Below are 24,257 nucleotides of genomic sequence, written 5' to 3'. Positions count from 1 at the left end.
TTGCATTTATAACAACAGTAAAAATTCTACCAACTATTTTTTGTGCATTAACAAAGTCTGCCTGGCAGTAAAGAATGCTAAGGCCATGATAGGGTCCTGACTGGTAGACGTTGTGTGCCCATAGGAAGGAAGTTCATACTGCGTTATATGTTACCACCTGGGAGGGGAAGCAGGGTGCAGGATGGTGCCTGATTGGGTCTTGGGTGCCTACAGAGAAGTGCGACTGGGACAGTGTGAGCCAGTGGCCTGAAGTGGGGTCCGGGAGAAGGCAGAGCCTGGGGTTTGATCCCAGCTCCCACCTCTGAAGAACGACAGGGCTAGACTGGGGTCAGAAGAGCCCCGAGACCTGGCTCTGGGTGCCAAGGATCTGTGAGATTTATGTCGCCTGCCTGGCATTTGTGTAGGCCCTCGCACTTCTTGGATGTTCCCTTTTGGGTGGTCACAGGTGAGGTTGGGGAAGGTAGCCTGGGTTGGGTTAGGGTCCTCGGTGGAGTGGCTAGTAGCAACTGTAGTTTTAAAATCAAGGGTAGAGACCAGTCCTGGTTGCCGTGGCCCTGGAGAAAGCTCTGTATTGTCTCTTTTAATGGAGGCAGGGCGTCCCATCGCGAGCCAAGGGAAGTACTCAGATGAGGGCCTGGCAGGGGAATGGAGTAGGGCAGCAGCATGGCAGCTAGATCCCTCCCACCACGGACAGAGGGTTTTTTGGAGTTCAGGAGATGAGGTTGTGTTGCCCATTCTGAAAATACGGCGAGGCAGGGGAGAGAAGGGATGGGATGGGGAGAGGTAATGCTTGAGCTGTGGGAAACTCAGTGACCCTCGCCTGTGGGTAGGCGTGGGGGCCAAGCTCTCCTGAGGGGACGTGGGGCGGGCCTGGGGTGGGCAGAGGCTGTGGTGGCAGATGGCTTCCGCAGGGGCCTAGTGAGGCATTCACCGTGTAAGTGAGAGGGGAAGCTGATACAGTCGCTCTCCATTTTCACTTGTGCGGATTTTCTGGTAGTGGTCTTTGGACCCTAATTGTTGGTCGTTAAGTGGGTATTAGAGCACTTTTAAAGATGAGCCCATGGAACTTAAAATTAAAATTACGTCTTTTAAATCGAGTGATACAGCCCATACCTGTGTTTTTAATTCCACGAGTCATTTTTAATTGATAAATTTGGAGAGGAGAGTTCCTCAGGCGGGCAGAGGTGCATCGGGAAGGTTGGTGCCTAAGCTGTATTTCACTTGTGCGCCTCTCTGGTTCTGGGAAGGTATGTAGAGTCTGCCCCATTTTGTTCCCAACCATCTAACCTGTAGGTTGGGTACAAGGTTCAAGCTAACAGATTCCTTGCATACTGCAGAGTGGGCTGGCATTTTTAAGTGTTGCAGATCATGTTTCAAATTTCCATTCTGTTCTCTCTGACAGATGAGCTGGTGAGGATAATTGGGTTCTGCTCTATTGCAGCTTTCTTGAAGTTGCTTCTCCCCTTTGTTCCCCTTTCTCATCTTTCTTTTGAACCCGTCTGAAGTGAGGATTCGATGTTCATGCCTGGTCCTTCCTGTCTCGAGCCAGATTTCTGTGACATGGTATGGCTGTTGTGGTCACACACACATTTTCAAAATGACGAGTGATTTTATTTTCTGTCTCTGCAGCCAGGATGTTCCGGCGGGTGCTTACTATCGTGCAGGCCCACTGCAAGCTGGGCTTGACTGCCACTCTTGTGCGGGAAGATGACAAAATTGTCGACTTGAATTTTCTGATTGGGCCTAAGCTCTACGAAGCCAATTGGATGGAGCTTCAGAACAATGGCTACATCGCTAAAGTCCAGTGTGCTGAGGTAACCGCACTTTGCTTGAACGAGGGCTGGGTGGCCATGTCCAGGCGTGATAGTGGGAAGCCAGGGGAAACAGAGCAAGTGGAGTTCCCCTGGCAGACACCTAAGTCAGACCCTGAGCGCATTTTATTAGCCCCGTGAGGGGTGCAGGTGTATGCCACTTCACTACAAGAGTAGGTGACTTGTCAAGGGCTGCATTTGCCAGAGGGAAAGTCGGTCTGCTAATCAAGATTGACTTGGCTCCAAAGTCCATGCACCCCTTCTTAGTGAACAGCCTTGTGGGATCCTTCCCACCCTCACCCGTGAGAGACCTTTGCTTGGCAGCTCTTACACCACAGCACCCCAGTGTCAATGTTAGTCGTTTTGAGATCCCCAGATGGCAACCTGTCATTGAATTTCTAATAGCAGGTGGATGTTAGAATGTGTTCAAAGGTAAGTCATGTCAGAAGGAAAAAAAACCCAATCCTCTGTCCTGAGAGAACTGCGAGGGGGGTCTCTTGAGCAAACAGGGAGAGTGCGGAGCCTGTGTGTGAACACCTATCTTACCACTTCCCCCAACTACTGTATATACTCGAGTATAAGCCAACCCGAATATCAGCCGAGGCACCTAATTTTACCACAAAAATTGCATTAAAAGTATGCTGGAAACCTTGGCTTATACACGAGGATATGCAGTATTTGTTCTTACTACTATTAAGGAATAGAACATCATCTGTCTTTGATGTCCCTGATTTCACACCAGTTACCTTTCTTACAGTTCCATTATCTGTTTTGTTAGCTTGGCCTGTTTTGGTTTTTAGCCTTATGGAACTTCAGTCAGATTATATGTGTGTGTTGCTTTTTAATTGTATTTGGATGAAGACATAAAACTTGCCACTCTAGCTGGTAGGTGTGGTGATGTGTAACATTGGCTATGTCCTTCACGTGTGTCAGCATTCTCATGTGTCCTTTTCCGTTGTCTCACTCCGCTCTGCTCATCTGTGCTGTAAAAGAGTTGCTGGTCTTTTGGTCATGTGTCTGTGTTTAGGTATGTATATTTAAATGCAATATTCCAGGTAGTAATCTTTATGCTTTGTGTTAAGCTATTACTGTGTTTAAAGGTATAGCTTTAATTGAAGATTGAAAAGCAATTTAGGGCCTTAGTCTCGGACACTAAAGGTCCAGTAAGCCTAAATTCTATAAGAATTTAAAGTTCTATTTCACATTTTCCCCCTTTGTATTTGTTGTGTTCCAGATAATGGTCATTCGTGGTTTGGTCTCAGGGTGGAAGGGAGAAGAGTTCAAGTAGATAATCAGTCTTACTCAGTTTCTTCTCTGATTCTTGGGGTTCCTTTTTGTTGTTCCGGATAAATAAAGAACAGTAGATATCTTAGATGGCTACTTCCTTGTGTTCTTTTAGGGCCTAGACACTACCTTAAAAACTGTATTATGCTAGGTGACTAGCTTGTCCCATGTGACCATGGCCTTAAGCCCCTAAACCAAGAGAAGAATCCCCTGAGGTGATTGGATGTGTGTAATTCATATCAGGATCTGTAGTCTTTGTCCTTCTCTTTAATTCTCTTTCAGTGGTTCTATTGGTTAAGCGGTAGCCACTAACTGGAGGGTCGGTGGTTCACCCTCCCAGCTGCTGCCTGGGAGAAAGGAGGCTGTTTGCTCCTGTGATTTACAGCCCAGGGATTAGGGTCCCTGTGAGTCAGAATTGACTCAATGGCAGTGGATTTGAATTTTGTTTTTTATGTTTTGCTTTAGTTTCTTTAGCACTGTTTTATAATTTTTATTATATGAGCCGTTCACGTTCTTGGGTAAATTCATTCCTAGATATTTTAGTCTTTTAAATGCTTATTTACTTGTCTATTTCTCTTATTCTCTTCTAATAAAATATTTTCCACTGTTTCTGGTATTGACACATGCGGATTGCTAAGGTATTTTTTAAACAGCATTATTGAGCTATATAGCTCACATACCATAAAATTCATGTTTAGTGCATTTAAAGAATTGAGACTATCCTTAAAATCTAATATCCAACATCTGTGAGAACGGTACAGGATGTTTCATTCTGTTGTTCAGAGCTACTTGAATTGTAACTGATTGGACAGCACCTAATAATAACCAAACAACTGAAAAGGTATTTCTGTCTATATAGAAACTGGAAGTTTTAAAGAGACCCTCAGAGGAGCATTAGCATTGTTTTGAGCTGTTTGGCTTGTCTCTTGTTTGACCAGTGTGAGCCCCTTCCACTCAACTCCTGTCTTTTTAATATGTCCCCATCATTCTTGGAACATTTCCTTCTTTTCTGGCATAGCAGTATGTTCTGTGCACATCTGTGCTTTCCTGGTTCCAACCGTAGATTGTATCATTTCTCCAAGGGGTCCTGGTTTCTTGTAGTTGAAATTGGAATTTAAAAAACATGATCCGGTGCTAGTTGTGCTAACCCTTACTGCAGTGTCATTACTAGGCTAATTCAGCAGACAGGTAGGAGATTGCAGTGTGTGCGCGTGTGCATACATTTGTGCATGCATATTAATTTAAAAAACAGTTGCTAAAGGATCCCTTCTGAGTCATGCTGTCAGAGTAGACTGTGCTCCATAGGGTTTTCATTGACTGATTTATTCCCGGGTGTCTCTGGGTGGATTTGAACCAAGAACCCTTTGATGAACCAGTACATATGGACATACCATACTACTTCTGTTTTTTCTTTCTGTACATTTTGACGGCGATAGCTTCAATACAGTTCAGTACTACAGATTTCATTCTAGCTTCTCCTTATTTGTAGTTTCTGTAACAATAAGAAGCTTGACTTCTGTTATTCACAACTTAGTCATTTACTGCTCCATCTTGACCTGTTGTCATCGAGTTGACTGACTCATGGCTGCCTTCCATGTGTCAGAGTAGAACTGTACGCTTCAGTGGGTGTTCAGTGACTGATCTTTTGGAAGTAGAATTCCACATCTTTGTTCCAGATGCCTGGGGGTGGATTAGAACCATCAACCTTTCAATACATAGACACATGTTTCTGTATTTATTTTTCATCTATTTTTAGTGCAGTATCCCAGCTGTCCTTCTAACCTTTTCATGTTTGTAATTCTCTAACTGAGAGAAACTTGGCAACTTGGCTTTCACTATTCATAGTATATTATTTGCTCAATCCTAGGATATATAGAATTTTAACCTATACCACAATCAAGAAGAAGCCTACAAACTAGATTCAATATTTGTTCATAATGCTGCTTGGTTTTGATGTAAGTAAAGGTGTATAATCCAAATACTGTGTTAAAAATTACTTGGCTTCTTTTCTTCCCTTCTGTGTGGTTATGATATTTTTTGGATATTTGGTCAGTTTTATTTCTGATTTTCTATTTTGGTCTTATTTCTATCCTTGTTGATATTATTTGAACCAATGAAACAGTACCACGGTTCTGAAATCAGAAGTATACAAAATCAGTGTACTCAAGCTAGTGACTTTCTTCACCCTTTCTCATTTTCCTATCCTGTCAACTCTTTCCACCTGCTCCTTGTTTCTGTTTATTCTTCTCAGAGTTTCTATTCTTCCTGAATTTACTTCGGCACACCCTGACAACTCATGTCTTATTTTCCCTACTTTCTTACACAAAAAGTAACATCCTATAGATTCTCTTGTGCACCTGGCTTTTTAAACTTACCTCGGGACTATCACTCCATAGCAGTCTTCCTCGTTCTGTTTTGAAGTCTCAGAGGATGTCAGTCTGTTACTATACCATAGTTCAGTTAGTCTCTCTCCTGTGCATAGGCATTGTTTGGTGCTGTCAGAGCGTTACCTGAAACGCAGATAGAGCCCATGCGCAGCACAATCAAGCAGTGCCCAGTCCTATGCATCCTGACACTTGGGGTTAGGTTTGAGCCCATTGCTCAAGCCACTTTGTCAATTTATCTCACCAAAATTCTTCCTTTTTCAATAGCCATTTACTTTACCAAGCACGATTTCCTTCTCCAGAGACTGGTCTCTCCTGATAGCATGTCCAAAGTACTTAAGATGCTGTCTCTCCAGCATTACTTCCGGGAGCATCCTTGCTGTACGTCTTCCAAAACAGAGTTGCTCTGAGGAACTCCACGGCACTGTCAGTCATCTTTTGCCAGCACCACAGTTCAGGGGCATCAATTCTTCAGTCCTCCCTGTTCGTGGCCCAACTTTCACGTGCATACAAGGTGACTGAAAATACCTTGGCTTGGATCAGGGGCACCTTCTTCCTCCTGACAACAACCTTGTTCTTCAGCACTCGAAAGAGGTGTTGGGTGGCAGATTTGCTCAAGGCAGCACATCGTTTGATACTTGACTGTTCCTTCTGGAGTGTTGATTGTCGATCCAGGAAAACGGAAAACTTCAGTCTTTTCCCTCTTTATCATGCTATTGTCTATCGGTGAGGTTATGAGGATTGGGGCTCTCTCTACATTGAGTAGCCATTCTTCTTGAAGGCTGTACTCCTTGATCTTCATCCGCAAGTGCTTCAAATTCTCCGTGCTTTCAGCAAGCAAGGTTGCACATTCTACATAGGGCAAGTTGTTAACAAGCCTTCCTCCAAGTTTGACTGTGGGCTTCATGTAGTCCACCTTCTCTGATTTTCAACCACATAGTACATAGTACTCCCTTGTTCTGTTTAAAAGCCATTCCTCTTTTTAAAAATGCTATTCCTCTTGGTCCATGGACAGGTTCCACATGAGCCAGTACAGTCTGGAATTCCCATTCATATGTTACCCAGAGTAGAATACCTCTGTATAGTCATTAAAACACAGGTAAACATCTTTCTAGTATGCTCTGCTTTTAGCTGAGATCCATCTGACAGCAGTGATGTCCCTTGTGCCATGTCCTCTTTTGACTGCAGCTTGCGTTTCTGTAGCTCCATGTCAACTTACTGATGCAATTGTTGAGTCATCTTCAGCAAAATTTACTTGCGTGTAATTTAATGACTGTCCGAAAATTTCTGCATTCTGTTGGGTCACCTTTTTTGGGATAGGCGAAAATCTGTATCTCTTGCAGTCAGTTGGCCAGATAGCTGTCTGCCAGATTTCGTCCCATAGATGAGTGAGGGCTTCCAGTGCTTCGTCAGTTTGTCGAAACATGGCTCTCTCTCACGGGAGCCTTGTTTTCCACGGACACTTTCAATATAAGCTAGACACAGGTGTGTTTTTGACACGTGACCTTTCCCTTCGATCCCGTTGTCTCTTTGTCATTTGCTACATCTTGAAATGATTGAATGCTGCCCAGTTATTTTTGGTACAGTGACTACTTTGTGTGCTCCTTCTATTGACTGTGTGTGTGTGTGTGTATATAAGAAAGAGCTTTATATACAAGAGCAATTGACTATTGAAAAAACATCCCAACCTAGTCCAGATCAAGTCCATCAGTCTGATATTAGTCCATATGTCCGATACCAATCTATAAATTCTCCTTCGGACTCACACAACACATGCAGTGACACCAAATGCAGGAAGATCACAGGCCAGTGGGTAGAAAGTCTTGTGGATGCAGTGGTGGTGGAAGCATCTCAGCACTGGCACCGGGTCTCCACGTGGCTCCTCCAACTCCAGGGCTCTGGCTGCATCAGCGCAGCTCCATCAGGGTCATCATCAGTCATGCCTCACAGGGTACCAGCATGTGTCCCGCCTGCAGTGAGCTATTTATCTCCTTAGCCCATGGATTGGCTTTTGGTACAGTTTGCTTCATTCAGTATTTTGCCTGTGGAATCTTTATTGCAATTTAAGGCTTGAATTCTTTTCTTCCCTTCTTTGAGTTTGATTTGATAGTTCTTCCATTTTGCTCTCTAACACAAGATCTTTGCATGTATCGTTATAATACTTTGTCTTCTTGAACTCCCTTTGGAATTTCCTGATTAGTTCTTTTACATCATCATTTCTTCCACCCCGTTTTGATACTCTATATGTTCCGGAGCAAGTTTCAGAGTCTCGTCTTGCCTCCACTTTGATCTTTCTTGTTTCAATGCTCATCTTTCTTTATGTGCGGTGCTCTTGATGCAGCCGCCCGCTCAGCAGGTCTCTGTCCAACTGCTCCGCAGGGAAGACAAGGCCTTCTGTTCCTGGAAAGAGCTACAGTCTCAGAGACCCAGAGGGGCAGTTCTGTCTTGTCATGTAGGGTCACTGTGAGTCGTGATTGGTCAGTGGCAATTTGTTGTTGGTGTTCTTACACTCGGGTCTTATTGACTCTCTTAGACTTGGTGTCATTTTCTTCAACTGGACGTAGGAGTAATTGTGGTTTCTTCCACAGTCGGCCCAGGTCCCTTGTTGGGACTGCTGACATTAACTTCTCCGTCATCTCTTCCCACAAATGTAGACAGTTTGATTTCTGCATATTACATCTGCCAAGGCCTTGTTATACGGTTGCCATTTATGTCTTTGAAAAAAAAGTACTTACAATGTAGAAGTTATAAGTCATGCAAAGTTCTACCAGGCAATCTCCAGTTCCATTTCTATCACCAAGACTTACAGTAAACTTAAGAGAAGAACTCCAGTAGTCAGGAAATTAATAAGATGGATAGATTGCTAGGTCTTTGGTAACATGTAAGAGTAAATAAAGTATTTTTACTAGGGTTCAGTTTATAACAAACAAATATATTTAAGAAAATACATAAATGTCTGTGATATGTGGATGACTGCAGGTATAATTTCTCCGTATTACATTTGTTTTAGTCTCATTAAAAGGAAAAATCACTGCCGTGGCATTTATTCTGACTCATAACACCCATGGAGGACAGAGTAGAACTGCCCCTGTGGGTTTCCAAGACTATTCTCAAGAGTAGAAAGCCTCATCTTTCTCCCTCAGAGTGGCTGCAGGTTTGGGGAGCAGCCCAGCGCAGAACTTACTCTACCACCAGGGCTCCGACGGTACCTGAAACAAAAGGTCCCATCTGAGTAATGGCTTCTGAGGGGATCTGAGCTAGTTAAATTCAAGGTAGGGCCGGCAGTGCCGAGATTGTGGCATCCCACCCCCCAGTGGAGTAGTATTGGTAGATCTTTGACACAGGGCGGTCCTGGGGCCACTTTGCATCATGGAATTTCCCCATTACAGCTATGCACTTGCTCATTTCTTCAGGGTAGCAAAGGCTGTTCTATGAAAACTTCATTGGAAAATTGTATCCCATTTACTCTACCACCCTGTCAGCTTCCTGTTAGTCCCAAAATTCAAAAACATTGAAAAGGAACATGACCTGAGTATCTTGACCTGGTATAAATCAAAGACTACAGAGTTCATTTTAATATTTGTTTAATGACCGCTTCTGTGATTACGTAACAATACTTTTAATCTTGTATACTCTGTTTCTTTCTTTTTTTTTTTTTTTATTATTTTAACAATTTATTGGGGCTCACACAATTCTTTTCACAGCTCATACATATACATACATCAATTGTATAAAGCACATCTGTACAGTCTTTGCCCTAATCATTTTTTTCTCTTTTCTTCTTTTACATTTTATTAGGGACTCATACAACTCTTACCACAATCCATACATATACATACATCAATTGTACAAAGCACATCCATACATTCCCTGCCCCAATCATTCTCAAGGGATTTGCTCTCCACTTAAGCCCCTTGCATCAGGTCCTCCCCTTTTTTCCCCCTCCCTCCCCATTCCCCCCTCCCTCATGTGCCCTTGGCAATTTATACATCGTTATTCTGTCATATCTTGCCCTATCCGGAGTCTCCCTTCCCCCCTTCTCTGCTGTCCCTCTCCCAGGGAAGAGGTCACATGTGGATCCTTGTAATCAGTTCCCCCCTTCCAACCCACTCACCCTCCACTCTCCCAGCATCGTCCCTCCCACCCTTGGTCCTGAAGGTATCATCCACCCTGGATTCCCTGTACCTCCAACCCTCATATGTACCAGTGTTATACTCTGTTTCTTATGAAGGAATACTAACCTGTGTTGCAGGACATCTCGTGGTGAAGTAGATACCCTTTCCCATCCTGCATGGTCATTTATTTTGGCAGCAGCCTTTGGTTGGCTTGATATTCTGGGATTTGTCTCTACAGTATATTGGGTTCCTACTTTGTACAATCTAGTGGGTTTTTTGCTCACGATTTAGAGTAATGTATAAGCACTTTGATTTTCATACTCTGACCTACATCCGAATTTAAAATGATAGTTACAAACCTCTGGGCTTGTCAGCGTGCATTTCTGTGGGTGATGATTGGGGTTTAGAGGACAGTGGTGCATGAACGAATGAATGACACAGTGGTGCTAGGTGGTTGGCTTCATATTCTAGACCCGTGGAAGCTAACTTAAGAGCCCCTTGCCCTGAGCCAAAAATTGTGGGTACACGGAGGGAGGCAGAGTTCTCAACAGCATTGCCGAATCGCCAGGAGAAATGGCTTAATTGGAAAGAACTGCTTTTACTCCTGTTGACACACTGGTTTCCTTGCAGCTGTTGTGAAAATTATTTCCTGGGTAGCTGAAGTGGTTTTACGTGAGAATGCTGTTGACTCAGCGTGAGGTGTTTGCATCAACGTGAGGCATTGTGATATGCTTGTTAGACTTCTTTTGTTCTGAGTGTGTATTTGTCTTTGTGTGAATGGTTACAGCTTTGTTAAGACACAATTCGCATACTATTAGTTTTAAAGTCAATTTTGCTGACTAAAAGGGCTTCAAGAGATTCTAACCGTGAAATGTTTGCACTACTTTGTCTGTTGTAGGTTTGGTGCCCCATGTCCCCTGAGTTCTATCGAGAGTATGTAGCAATAAAGACCAAGAAGCGAATCTTGCTGTACACCATGAACCCCAACAAATTCAGAGCTTGCCAGTTTCTAATCAAGTTTCATGAGAGAAGGAACGACAAGATTATCGTCTTTGCGGACAACGTGTTTGCCCTGAAGGAGTATGCCATCCGTCTGAACAAGTAAGCATTGGAAGTTTGCTGTGGGCTACCGGCCAGCTTATCTTCCTTACTTGCGGGCCTGGAAAGTGCCTGTTTTTCCTCAGGTCTCAGGAACGTCGCAGGGCCTGCAGGTCTGGTTCTAAAAACTAGGGAAGCTTAGAACGAAGGCTCTTGGTCAGAGGGTTAAAAATGTAGCCACTTGGAATCCAGAGAGTAAGGGTTAGAGTTTCAACACATTTGGGGTTATTGTCTACAACCTGGGCTCCGAAAGTGGACAGAGCATTAGTTTGAATGAGTATTTGAGGCCAAGTGAGCACTGGGTGGACGTAAGGTCAGATGTTGGAAGTAGTTTCTCAGTAAAAAGCCGGCTAACATCCTCACCGCCTTCAGACTCATGGATGCCTTTGTCTAAAGGCTGGCTTCTCCTAGGTCCCTGCCAAGGAAGGAAGAAGAGGGCTGCTGGGCTGCTTGGCTTCGGGGAGGACAGTGCTCCCAGAAGGCAAGGTCCTCTGGAGAGGGGCCTGCCTTCCTTTTTAGGAGCTCGGGATGGAGAAAGAAGGGGGAACGTAGCAAGCTCTGTGCTTGTACACTAGAACTATGTTTTATTTAATCCTAGCATCAGCCATCGGCTGGTTACACTATTCCCACTTTATAGATAAAACTGAGACACAGGGAGATTTTTATTTCACATGTTTCTGAAAATAATACTTAAATGTAAAGTGATTTTTTGATATAACATGGGTTATTATGGAAAAAAGAAATCTGCACCCATATCTTCCTATCCATTATTCTTGTTCCTACAAGGCACAGCCACTTTCAAGTTTTAACTTTTATTCCTGCTACTTTCATCTGTCTAAGTAGTGTCTAATGCAGCAGGTTCTTAATGATCAATTTCAGGGATTGCCTGTTTACTTTTTACCATGGAATATCAGTATTTAGCTATCATATGTGTAACTAATACTTACACATACCCATTTTCTCTCCAGATACCGTCCTCATATAGTAAGTAACATAACCTTATTCGTTGTTAAATTAATTTGACTATAGACACATGACTCAGGGTGAGCCATATTTGAACTAAATGTGCCCTTTCTTGATGTAACTATTTCTTGGAATTTATTGCTGCCTTGTTGGTTTTGTGGTCACTCACTGCTTCTTGTCGGCTCTTCACTAATTCCAGTTCTCTCACAGTCCAGCACTAGGGAATCTGTCGGTTTCTTTGTTCTTTAGTTTTTCCTTGGGGAAGTTCCCACTTACCCTTCCTCCTCCTCCTCCAGTGCATACTCGATGCTCGCCCAGTGGGAGGCGAGGTGCCCCAGCTGCCATCCTGCGACTTCCTCTGGTCATTGTGCATTCCTTGTGCGAGAGCCCCTTTTCCAGGTCCTTCGGTCATTTGTTTTGATGGCGTGCATCCTCTGGTAGATTCCTGAGAGGATATTCAGGGAGAAGTTTTTGAGACTGCAATGTTCGCATGTGTCTGTTCAGCCCTGCTATTTGAATGGTGGTTTGGGCCTCACAACGTCTGATGCCTTTTCATTCTTTCTTCTTTGTGTGTGATTTGTGTTGGTGGTCACTAGAATAGTGAAAGAATCTTCTTAGAAATTTTGAAATAGTGTGCTGCAGTGTGACCCGTGCCCATTGGCTGTAATGAGCACACAGGACCCTCACATTGTGGACACACGTGCCCGCGGATCCCGGGACGTTTCTTCTTTGGTTATCACCTCTGGGTGTTCTCTACCCTCTCCCTTCGGAATCTCTTCTGGTCAGATGATAGATCTACTGAGCAGTCTCTCGAACGCTTTTCTTGTTACTCCCATTTTTCATCCCTTTGTTTCCAACCTGGGTATCGAAATTTTTTGTTAACTTCCAAGAGTTCTTTGCTGAAAACCATTTTTGTGTCATGGGTACAATATCTTGAAGCTTTTTTCTTTCTAACCTACCTCTTTAAGTTCCTTTTTTCCTGATTGTTATCACCTATGTTTTTGGAGTTTGCTAATTCTTGGCTCTAATTTCTTTTTCAAGCATCAGTCACTGAAAAGCTGATAAGACTCTTTACAGCATGGTGGGCTTATTTACCGATGGGCTTGACCAAAAAGCGATTGTCCAGAGATTGCAGTATCTAGAAATCTTTTTCCTGTGGACTGGATACTTTCTTTAGAGAGGGACCTCCCAATGTCTGAGATTTCAGAGAGGGAGCAGACAGCTGAGTGATGTTTGCACCGAGGAAGTACTTTCCCTTGATCTTCATGCTGTCTCATCTTTGTCTTCAGTTCTGTCTCATGTCCCTGAGGACAGAGCTTTCTTACTCAGAGCCTGGGACGGAACCCTCCACTTTCTGCCAGGTGTGAGGCAGGCAGCTTCCAGCTGCTGAGGTTAGGAGCTGACTGCTACTCAGGCCAACTCTTGGATCTATAATCCTGCCCTACCTTCCAGGGCAACTTAACCTCATCTTTTTTCCCTTCTTCTCCACCCCCCCACTCGTGACCCCTTGATAAATTATAAATTATTATTATTTGCATATCTTACACCGACCACTGTCTCCCTTCCCCCATGGTTTCTGTTGTTTGTCTCCTCCCCTCCCCCGGGATGTGTGTGTATGTGTGAGGTTCTGTGTTGATCATTGTTATCGATTCCCCCTTCCTCCTCTATAACCACCTTCCCTCCCCTCCTGGTATTGCTACTCCCATTCCTGTTCCTGGATTCTGAGTGTCCTGAGCTCTTATCCGTACCTGTGTACATGCTTCCGTCTAACCCTAAGTGGAGGGCAGGACGGGGGTCATGATAGTGGGGAACCAGAGGAATAGTGTGTGTTTCATCAGTGCTAGACTGGGCTCTTGGGGTCACTCATCCCTTCCATGTTTAGTGCCCGGCTCAGAGCCTGACTGTTTGTTGTAGTTTTTCTTGTTATCCTTATCCTTATTACTGGTGTTACTGGTCCTTGGAAACTCAAAGCTGGTCACCAGGGCACTCCAAGAAGGGAGGCAGGTGTATGGAGTTCCCAGGTGCCAGATAAGGTTTTGTCTTTTAGAAGAGATATGTTTGAACTTTGGTGGGTACAGGAGGCCAGAGAGAAGCAGAAATGGGAAAATGCGTAAGATAAAGGAAGAAATCCCCCCAGTAGAGGTCTCCCTGAGCTGAGAAGTACTGGGTTGGCGGGTGATGAGCATGGCCGGGGTGTAGAGGAGCAGGTCATAGTGTTAGTAGCCAGTCCTTTTTATCGCCCTCCAGGTGTTCTTGTAAGACAGTAGTGGGCTTCCTACAGGAGGGAAGCCTTTCTTACACTCCTGTTTCCCACAAAAGAGCTCTCAGGATTATTGAGAAGTGATTCTCTGGTTTTTAACACAACTTTGTTGTTTTCTAGACCCTATATTTATGGTCCAACTTCCCAGGGAGAAAGGATGCAAATTCTCCAGAATTTCAAACACAACCCCAAAATCAACACCATCTTCATATCCAAGGTTTGTAGAGTGAAGTCCTTCAAGTTGTGTCAGTTAGTGCCTGGTGTCCTTGGGGGTTCACTGTATGATTTTTGGACAGAAAGTGTATTTTGTTTCGGGAACCTCATGTTTCCGTTTCCATTCTCTATTCCCACATGTCCATTGTCGGGGTGGGGGTGGGGATGGGGGCAAGTGACAGGAATATCACCTGGAAAATGTTGGGGGGGTTTGGTGTGTTTTTTAAAATAGTATTATGGTGAATTGTGGTGAATTGATGAAACGATTAGCATGCCTCTTCCATCCATGTCTTTCTGACTCTCACTAAGTGGTCAGGTGAGACCATTCAACTGAGGCGTGTAAAACACTCAATGGAAGGGGTCAGTTCTGCTCTTCCACTGGACGTATGAGCGTGAGCCACCTCAGCTCATCGGGCAGAGCAGATCGTGGGGCAGCGTGGGAGTCTTCCTGGCTGTGACTGAGAGGCTGAAGACCGACCGGAGAGACGTGGCTGCTAACTGAGAAGAGGCTCTGCTGTGGACAAAAGACTGTCGTTGATATTTTCTGATCCTGACTTGTAGTGACCTATTAACTTCTCTAAGAAGCCCCATAATCGTGAGAACTATCTGTGAGTTCTGTGTAGGCATTGCAAAGGATTAATGAACCCAGCAGAGAAGTACAGTCCCAAGGGAGGAAAGTTTGGTGTCAGAGAAGGGTAAAATAAAGATAGGAGCAAAAGCCTGTCTGACTGCTGCCACGTGGCATTTGGCCCTGGACTAATGTGGGGTTAGATTCTCCTCCCTACTGAAGCTGGAGAAAGTCAGGCAGACGCATGTGGATGCACGCGCGCGTGCGCACACACACACACACACACACACACACACACACACACCACATTTCACCCTTCCCAATGTCACTTCCTCAGTAATGTACGTTTCTTTGCTTGATGGAGCTGTTCTCTACCTCTTACTGGGTTGCAGGAGTTCTGAATTGTATTTCCTTGCACAGGCATTCCATTCAGATGCAGGTGTCTCTCTGGATTTAGTTTCTTTGATACTGTACACAGCCTTTGTCCTGCCACATGACGGTGAGTGGCAAACATAAGCACCATTCAGACTCATGCTTGCCCAGCCTTGTAGTGGACTTAATTTGCAGTTAGAGGCTGTGCCCCGATAGTGCAGAACAATCAGCGTGGAACAGACTGAAAGCCCAGAAGTGAGATTTGTCCATTGAGTGATTGTAAGGAGGTACCAGACTTTTCAAGTCTTTGTTTAGTGTCCACGGTGACTAGTTTCTGAGTATGAGTGTCACCCAGTGCCATGTCACCCTCGCCAACTCATGTCCCACAGATGCTGCTGGTCCTTGTGGGTGAGACAGTTTTGTGCAAACCTGTTCTCTGGTTTAAAAAAAGAAAGGAATCACTTAGAGAATGCATCTTGGTGATGGGGCTTCTTCTATTTGGGCCTCTAGCACCTCAGTCCATTAATGCTTTCAGGCAGATGGTGGTGCTGTGGTCACAGAGGGTACATACAGTCTCTTAGGAGAATGCAGATTAGGTCTCGGGTCCAGAAAGGTATCTCAGAGACACACTACCTCACCTGTGTCAGGGTGTGTCAAGAAGAGGACAGTGACTCTTTTTACTAAGTTATGTGTAAAGATTATTTAAATTGTAGGCCAGTTAGTTGTGTGTGTGTGTTTTTCCTGTCTCAAAAATTAAAACCTCCCCAAACTCATAGCTGCGTCATTTCTTTAGGTAGGAGACACATCATTTGATCTGCCAGAAGCAAACGTTCTCATTCAAATCTCTTCTCATGGTGGTTCCCGGAGGCAAGAGGCCCAGAGACTAGGGCGTGTCCTCCGAGCCAAAAAAGGTAAAGATGCTCTTTCCTGTTGTGCTCTGGGGGATTTCTCCCTTTTCACTGTATCTGGGAGGGATGGGGTTGCATATTTGCTCAGCGACATCACACTTGTTGATTAGGTTAATTCAGAAGGGAAGGAGTCGCAAAGCAAGGGCCCTTGTTAATGACCGTTTCCGGGTAGTTGTCTGAAGTTCACATCGATGACCTCTAAGCAGAGTGGGTGTGTGGGCAGCATAGTCTGTAGTGTGGTATAAACAAAGAAGGGAGAAAGCAGAGCTGGGTTACCAGGGAAAGTATCGGGAGTTGGGTACTGTTGGGGTCATGAGTAAAGGGAGGGGTTGGTGAAAGCTCCTTTGGCTGCCACAGAGTGGACACTTGGCATTTGACCTTAGAAGATTGCTGCTCTGGGTGGCAGCTCGCAGCAGCGTGAGTGAGGAAGCAGTAGGGCGTGAGCGCTGCAGAGGCCCTTCCTGGGGGACTTCAGTCTCTGGAAGCTTATGCATTGCCATCAAGTTGGTGCTGACTCACAGAGACCTCACGGGACAGTGGAGTAGAATGGCCATGTCGGGGTTCCACGGCTGTACTCTTTGCCGAAGCAGGCTGCTGCATCTTTCTGTCACCGAGCGGCTGATGGCTTCTGAGTGTCGACCTTTCCCTTTGCCACTGTGCCACCAGGGCACCTGGGTATGCTTATTACCGCAGAAGGGCCCAGACCTCAGCCAGGGGCAGGAACTGGCATGACTTGCTGAGAGGTGCTCTCTCCTGGGGCCAGGGCCTGTCTCCCAAGATAAGGACAGGTAGGAAATGTCCTCAAGGAATTTGGTTATCTTAGGAGGTAGCTGGACTACTGGGATCCTTAAAAAGAGGAAGACTATGGGCATGCGTGGCAGTAATACTATACACAGATGTATTAAGAAACAGCGAATTGATTGCTTTCAAAATGAAGTAGCAGAAATAGCACAGGCTGGTAACCATGGACTTAATAACTTGGATAAGTTACTCTTTCTTGGCTTTCCCGTCTAAAATGGGAGTGAGGTGACAGTTTTATTTTTCCAGCTGTTGTTGGAGCAGATTAAGGTTCAGGGTAACTTAAAAGTAGGTTACTGACTAGATTATGCTTTTTGTAAACTGCAGGTCAGTGATCGCTTGTTGACAGGTGTCATAATCTGTAGCATGTGTGTAGGTAGGTTGTTGTTTATCCTCTACTGTTCAAGGAGCCTGTGGTGTCAGGTTAGTTAGCATTAGATTGCTAACCTTAAGACTGGCAGTTCAAACCCACCAGATGCTCAAAGGGAGAACCATAGGGCTGTCTGTTCCTGTAAAGATGTACAGAATCAGAAAGCTTACGTAGCATCTCCATGAGTTGGAGTTGGCCTGGTGACAATGAGATTAGTGAGTTTATTTTGTGTTTACCATAATCAGCTTTATCATCAACTACCCGGTAACTAAAAGACGTAAAAACAAAGATTTCCCTCTTAAAATACAGAAGTAAATCCAATATGAAGATTCCTTTGAATTTGATTAGAATTTTGTTTTCTTAGTCAAAATATTATTTGACATAGAATATTTGGCTCTTTATCTCTCAGCCTCTTGTAAAACAAAGAAACAATTGAATTTAAAGGCACAGATACTTAATCTGCTGGTCTTTGAACTGTGAACCAAATGTTCTCATTTCTCTGTAGAATCAAGTCTTACCGGCCACCGATATTTTCATTCATTGTTTCTGTGATACTTTCAGTACAGAGGTTTTCCTGCTAAGCAGCATTAGTTTTTAAAAATGATTTTACTGAGATGCAATTCACATACCATACCATTGACCGATTAAAGAGTGCAATTCAGTAGTTTTCAGTATATTCAGAGCTGTGTAATGAGTTAGTAGTAGCCCGCCGTTCTTCTGTGTCCCCTGTGCAGAGTCGGGTCATTTGTGTGCCGTAGAGGCGGCTCTGACCCCGTAGAGGCGGCTCTGCGGCAGCGTAGAGCTGACCATAGGTCTCTGAGACGGAAGCTTTACAGGAGCACACAGCTGCTGCTTTCTCCTATGGAATGGCTCGTGGGTTTGAACCGCTGGCCTTCTGCTGGCAAGCCAGTACCAAACCCACAGTGCCGCCTGAGCTCCTTTCCCAACCTCACAGTCACACTCTGCCACGTGCGCCAGTTGGTACACGTTTTGTTTCATGTGGTTCATTGCAGCACCTACAGTGTACCAGCACTTGCCTCACTTCCTCTCTGCTTCCCATTTCTACTCCTGCGTCTTCACTAGCTTTTCTGAACTTTGTCCTTGAGCGGATAACGGTTCACTATTCTGAGGTATATACATCCTTTCTGTTAGGGTCGACCTTGGGGAGCCCTGGTGACGTAGTGGTTAAAATTGGGCAGTGTGAACCTACCAGCTGGTCCTTGAGAGAAAGACTGGGCTTCTGCTCCCATAAGGAGTTACCATCTTGGAAACTCGCAGGGGCTATGAGGTGGCGTCAACTCAATGGCAGTGAGTTTTAAAGGCCTTTAAAAATTGAGTCACAGGATGAGTTTTCCCTGGTACCACTCCAAAGTCATTCTTTTCCTCTAAGCTGTTTTTTAAGCATCTCAGGAAGGTAACTCCTGGAGGAGATGATTCTTACCCATTGATGACTATGTTCATCAAAGGACTTTAAAGTAGAGATAAACCGTATCTTTCAGAGAAAATTCTTCCTGGTTTGTGTATCAGCTGTCTAGCCACCTGCTCATAATATCGATAACTTTGTGATTAAGAAACATGTGAAGAGAAAGACTCGCAAACAGTGACTCTGGAGAAGGAACTTTCTGATGACTGCTGCAGACTGCTCTCCTAAGGGCACCGCAGAATTTCTAAGGCATATGCCAGCATAGGGAGCCCTGGTGTCATAATGGGTTTCACACTGGCCTGTTAACTGCAAGGTTGGCAGTTCAAGGCCACCAGCTGCCCCTTGGAAGAAAGAGGAAACTGTCCCCATAAAGAGTCACCACTGTAGAAGCCCCAGGGGGCAGTTCTGTAGGGCCACTCTGAGCGGAGACAGCTTGATGGGAGTGTTCATTTGGTTTGGTTCGTGGCAGCATGCAGAGCCTGATTTCTCCCTCAGCCAGTAAGGCTGTGTGTTGGTGCTCCCTTGGGGAAGATTTGGTCCAGAAAAGTCTGAGTGACTGGTACGTGCGTGGCCTCATCAGGAAAAAAGATTCTCCATCACCAGGTGCTCTTTGAGAGACCCTTGTTGTCATCAAGTCCTGGGCCCCTGTGCAGAGTCCGGGATCATCCTCCTCACTCCTGTGTTCTCCCACTGTGCTGCCTGCACTTAGCCTTGAACCCTCAGCTCCTGGCGCTCTAACGACCAGTGTGCCCTTATCCTGCTCCCCCCCAAGGTATGGTTGCAGAGGAGTACAACGCCTTTTTCTACTCACTCGTGTCCCAGGACACTCAGGAAATGGCTTACTCAACCAAGCGGCAGAGGTTCCTGGTAGACCAAGGGTATAGTTTTAAGGTAAGTATCCATTTGGTCTCTGGTGAAAGTAGCACCGACTCTTGTTGGCCTGACCTCCAGGAGACGTGAGGACTATCGGCAGCCTGAGAAGAGCCACAGGCAGCACCGAACACTGGCAGGCTCAGAGACTCCTGTGTCTCTGTACACAATGCTGGGATTCTGCAGGGCCCCTTCCCACCCTCCCCTCCTAAAGCAAATAGTGATAGGGTAGGCTAGCGGGAAGCACTGGTTCCCACGGACAATGCCAGGGCTCCCTTGCAGGAGAGGTGAGTATGTGGCGAGTCTGGCAGGACTGCCTACTAAAGCCGGTGTCGGGAATGGCAAAAGTGAGCTCCTCATTGTTCGCTAAAGTGGGCAGTGGACGTGCGGAGGGGAGGCGGCCAGGGCGGGAAAGGCAGGCGAGGGCACAGGGAGGCTACGAGGGAAGCCAGCTGCCCGCCGTATGTGCTCTCCAGGTGATCACAAAGCTTGCCGGCATGGAGGAAGAGGATTTGGCGTTTTCAACCAAAGATGAGCAGCAGCAGCTTCTGCAGAAAGTCCTGGCAGCCACTGACCTAGATGCCGAGGAAGAGGTGGTGGCAGGAGAATTTGGCCCCAAATCCAGCCAGGTGAGTGGGGAGACAGGATTCACATCTACCTATGTAGAAACAGATAGGCCCCTCGTCTCGTGGGCATGTGATTTATTAACATAGGAAACAGAAACAGAGAAGCAGACATTAGAAACAGCTCTGATAGCCTTTTGGTGCCTATAGCTCCTTTGTGGAAAATTGGAAGTCAGCGATAAAAATATAAACCCCATCTCTCAACATAAATTCTGTCCAGTTGAAGACACTGTGTAAACCATGACACCAACCGTTTAGCCCTTTCCTAAAGCACAGGCTGTCCTGGGAGTGTAACCATGTCAGTGCAGTCTTTTTACAGTAGTGACTGAGGAAAAATTAGTGCCCGTAGGTTTAAAGATCAGGAAACAAAAATGTTAAAAGGAGCCAAATTGGAACTGTAAGGTGGGTGGTTAATGCTTTCTTATAGAAATGTACATGAACTTGGTCTTGTTTGATGAGAGAAATGAGCAGGAGCATTGATCGGTGGAGAGGACTCTGGGAAAACTTTCCCTGTGTTTTTGTTAAAGCTTTAACTAACTTTCTCAGAGCTCTTTCTTTCATAGTGAGTAGGTGCTGAAATTCTTCGGAGGAGCCCTGGTGGCATAGTGGTTCCACGTTGGGCTGCTAGCCATAAGGTCAGCGGTTTGAGTCCATTCCTGTGACTCTGCCCCCAGAAGCAGTGCTACTCTCTTCTGTAGGGCCAGTGAACTGGAAACAACGCAATGGCAGCGAGTTTGATTCTGGATCGTTCTTTGGCCCTCCAGAATGTCGACAAGCAAAATGCCGTGAGCATCCAAAAACCTGTTGCCACGACCTTAGAGCTTGACCACTGGCTTTTTAGCTTGTTCGTGGCTTTCCACTGTGGGCTTCGTCTTCAATCCCCTCTCATCTTTTCCCCAAACAAGTGATTTATTTGTCAGTCGCTGCTCTCTTTGGGGCTTTGTTCCCATAAATTTCGTAAAGAAAGCTTCGGTGGTTTCGTTTTAGCTGAGTTTATGCTGCTCTGGTAGGAACTCTTTCTCACAGAGGCCTTATCCGTTGGACCCAATTCAGATATGCTTCGACAGATCCAAGCACGTGTACAGGGGTGTCAAAACTAGATGGAAATCCACATATAATTATTCAAATAGCACATGCTTCCCACTAGCTGTTTGGAGATCCCTCATGTACTGGTGCTTTGTTGAGCTCATGAAGCGACCCAGCAGGCTCCTGCTGAGTTTCCAGAATAAGTTCAGCAGCACATTTGTTTAGGAATTTTCATTAAAAGAGGGAGTGTGGTAATAGGGCCAAGAACAGAGTATCTGAAGCCAGTCTTACCTGCCTGCGTTCATGTGCCATTGCCTTAAAAAGCCATACTCACTGCCGCTGAATGGATCCTGCTCACAGCGATGCTGACAGGAGGAGAAGCCTCTTCCTCCAAGGAGCGGCTGGGGGTTCAAACTGCTGACCGTGCAGTTAGCAAATGAAACCATAACCACTACAACATCTCCTTCAGAGTTCTGCAATCTGAAACAAGTTACTAATCATTCTGTGTCTGTCTCTTCCGTAAAATGCAGATTATGTTTGCGAAGAGTAAATTAGTTAGTAATATAAGTACATGTAGAATGCTTAGAACAATGCGTAAATGATCAGGAAAGGTTTTCTAAAATAATATAAATCATTTTATAGTTTGTTTTTAAAGGGATTGTCTGTTTGCCCCTTTGGAAACTAACGGTGGGTGGGCTCTCGCGTCTCCCACAGGTCTCCCGGCGCTTCGGCACCATGAGCTCCATGTCTGGGGCTGACGACACCGTGTATATGGAGTACCACTCCTCGCAGCGGAACAAGGCTTCGTCCAAGCACGTGCACCCGCTCTTCAAGCGCTTTAGGAAGTGATGTCTGCCGCTCGTGCAGTGGTGGAGGCTCAGGATCCGCCTTGGACGAGATTTTCACATTCTCCTGCCACACATGTGCGTCTACCCTCATGTTGGTGAACTGGCATTCTTGAACTGGTCACGAACATTCAATGTTTCTGGACCATTGAAGACTATATTTTTGTATTTTCAAGTGACTTTTGAACTTGTATATAGAAAAATGTAATATTTAAAATGTATTTATCTTACTGTTCTCTGAATAAAAAGCCGTGGGAATATGTAGCTTTCCTTCACTAAAGATGTGTTTTTGTTTTATAGTGTCGTAGGCATGGGTTACGCGTACATGACAAACCTCCATCAACGCTGGGAGCTGTTGGGGAGACATACATGCTTCTCAGTGAAAGGACACGGGGAAGGCACTAGGGAATTAGGAGGTGGGTTCCTAGGCAGAGGGATGGACTGGAGGAAATCACAAGGTTCACGTTTAGCTCAGGTAAGGTTGGTCACCACACTAATGGGTTTATATTGGAGAGTCAACTACTGTTGACCTTTTTCCCATGGAACTTAACCCATGGTGGGCAATCCATCCATTAGTATTCCAGATGATCCAAAGATTATCGCTTGCTTCCCCAGGAGACCTCACTGCATGGGATAAGTGATAGTTGATCTCCACACGATCCTCTTTGTCCTCCAAAATGCACTTCAGATATTGCTGGAGGTTGGTGTCCTCTTCTAATAATTTGGAACCCTGGGTTCTTTAGTGACTATTTCTTTCATTCTGAAAACATCTTTGGTTCCCACTCAGAGCAGCCAATCCACAGAGAAGACCATAGGGCCGGCCCCACTATGAGACATGACGTCCCTCACTGACCCATAGCCCTACAGTGGACAAACTGGAGACAGTGTGGGAATTGCACCCAGTCTGATCCCACTACACAGAGGCAGAACACTAAGGGTGTGCAACAGAGCAGCAAGGGGAACAGAGCAAGAAGTCCCCAGGGAATACCAAAAATGACTTTGGGTCCAGAGCTTGGCGCCCTATCAGACTCGACCGGAACACACTCCTCCTAAAGGCCAATGAACAGTCCTCGAACTAACTACAAGCTTTTCTTTTTTGTTGTGTTGTTTTAGGGTTTGTTTGTCATTGGCTTTTTGTCATTGTTTTGTTTCCTTTTATGCTTGGTTTTGCTCTGTCTTGTTTTTGTGCATGTTATTATCTCTGCAGGTCTGTCTAAATAAGATAGGCTGGATGAACAATCTGGAGGAGAAAACAACAGGACTGACAGTTCCGGGGGACATGGGAGAAGGGGAGGTGGGAGAAAGGAAGTGGTGTTAACAAACCCAGGGACAAGGGAACAACAAGTGATCCAAATTGGTGATGAGGAGGGTGTAGGAGGCCTGGTAGGGAATGATCAAGGATAATGTATCAGAGAGTAATTACTGAAATCCAAATGAAGGCTGAGCATGGAAGTAGGAGAAGAGGAAAGTAAAAGAAAATAAGAGGAAAGAGCAAGGAGGCAAAGGGCATTTATAGAGGTCTAATAAAGGCATGTACAAATGTAAATATATTTATGAGGATGGGGAAATCTGTGTATATATTTATAGGTTTAGTATTAAGGTAGCAGGTGAACATTGGGCCTCACTCAAGTACTCCCTCAATGAATGAATACTTTCTTCTATTAAATTGGTATTCTATGGTGCTCACCTTCCCACAACCGCTGAAGACAAAATGGGTGCATAAGCAAAGGTGGTGGTGAAAGCTGATGGTGCCTGGCTATCAAAAGATACAGCATCTGGGGTCTTAAAGTCTTGAAGGTAAGCAAATGGCCATCTAGCTCAGAAGCAACAAAGCCCACATGGAAGAAGCTCTCCAACCTGTGTGATCATGAGGTGTTGAAGGGATGAGGTATCAGGCATCAAAGAAAAATAAAATCATATTGAAAATGGGGAGTACGGAGTGGAAATCCAAAGCCCATCTGTAGGTTGCTGGACATCCCTTTACAGAAGGGTCACAGGGAGGAGATGAGCCAGTCGGGGTGCAGTGTAGCAACGATGAAACACAACTTTCCTCTAGTTCCTTAATGCTTCCTTACCCCCCACCCCCACCCACTATCATGTTTCCAATTCTACCTTACAAATCTGGCTGGACCAGAGGATGTACACTGGTACAGATAGGAACTGGAAACGGAATCCAGGACGGATGATCCCTTCAGGGCCAGTGGTGAGAGTGGCAATACCAGGAGGGTAGAGGGAGGGTGGGTTGGAAAGGGAGAACTGATTACAGGGGTCTACATATAACCTGCCTGGGGGATGGACAACAGAAGAGTGGGTGAAGGGAGACGTC

The 24,257-nt window shown here is 45.3% G+C and overlaps 1 protein-coding gene across 1 annotated transcript in view; it reads left to right on the top strand.

Annotated features, from left to right (window-relative positions):
- Window positions 1-22,195, top strand: part of ERCC3 (ERCC excision repair 3, TFIIH core complex helicase subunit) — a 32,150-nt gene extending 9,955 nt beyond the window's left edge. Inside the window, exons 9-15 of the mRNA XM_075529922.1 lie at window positions 1,630-1,814; window positions 10,493-10,695; window positions 14,036-14,132; window positions 15,862-15,979; window positions 19,340-19,458; window positions 19,914-20,066; window positions 21,801-22,195. Of these exons, the coding sequence (XP_075386037.1) occupies window positions 1,630-1,814; window positions 10,493-10,695; window positions 14,036-14,132; window positions 15,862-15,979; window positions 19,340-19,458; window positions 19,914-20,066; window positions 21,801-21,935 (1,010 nt within the window). The 3' untranslated portion in view covers window positions 21,936-22,195. The remainder of the gene's footprint in view (window positions 1-1,629; window positions 1,815-10,492; window positions 10,696-14,035; window positions 14,133-15,861; window positions 15,980-19,339; window positions 19,459-19,913; window positions 20,067-21,800) is intronic.
- The last annotated feature ends 2,062 nt before the right edge of the window (window positions 22,196-24,257 follow it).

Source organism: Tenrec ecaudatus, chromosome 13 (assembly GCF_050624435.1).
Source record: "Tenrec ecaudatus isolate mTenEca1 chromosome 13, mTenEca1.hap1, whole genome shotgun sequence".
Taxonomy (NCBI): Eukaryota; Metazoa; Chordata; class Mammalia; order Afrosoricida; family Tenrecidae; genus Tenrec; species Tenrec ecaudatus.
Note: the sequence above shows the minus strand (reverse complement) of the source record. Positions and strands in the feature narration are given on the sequence as shown.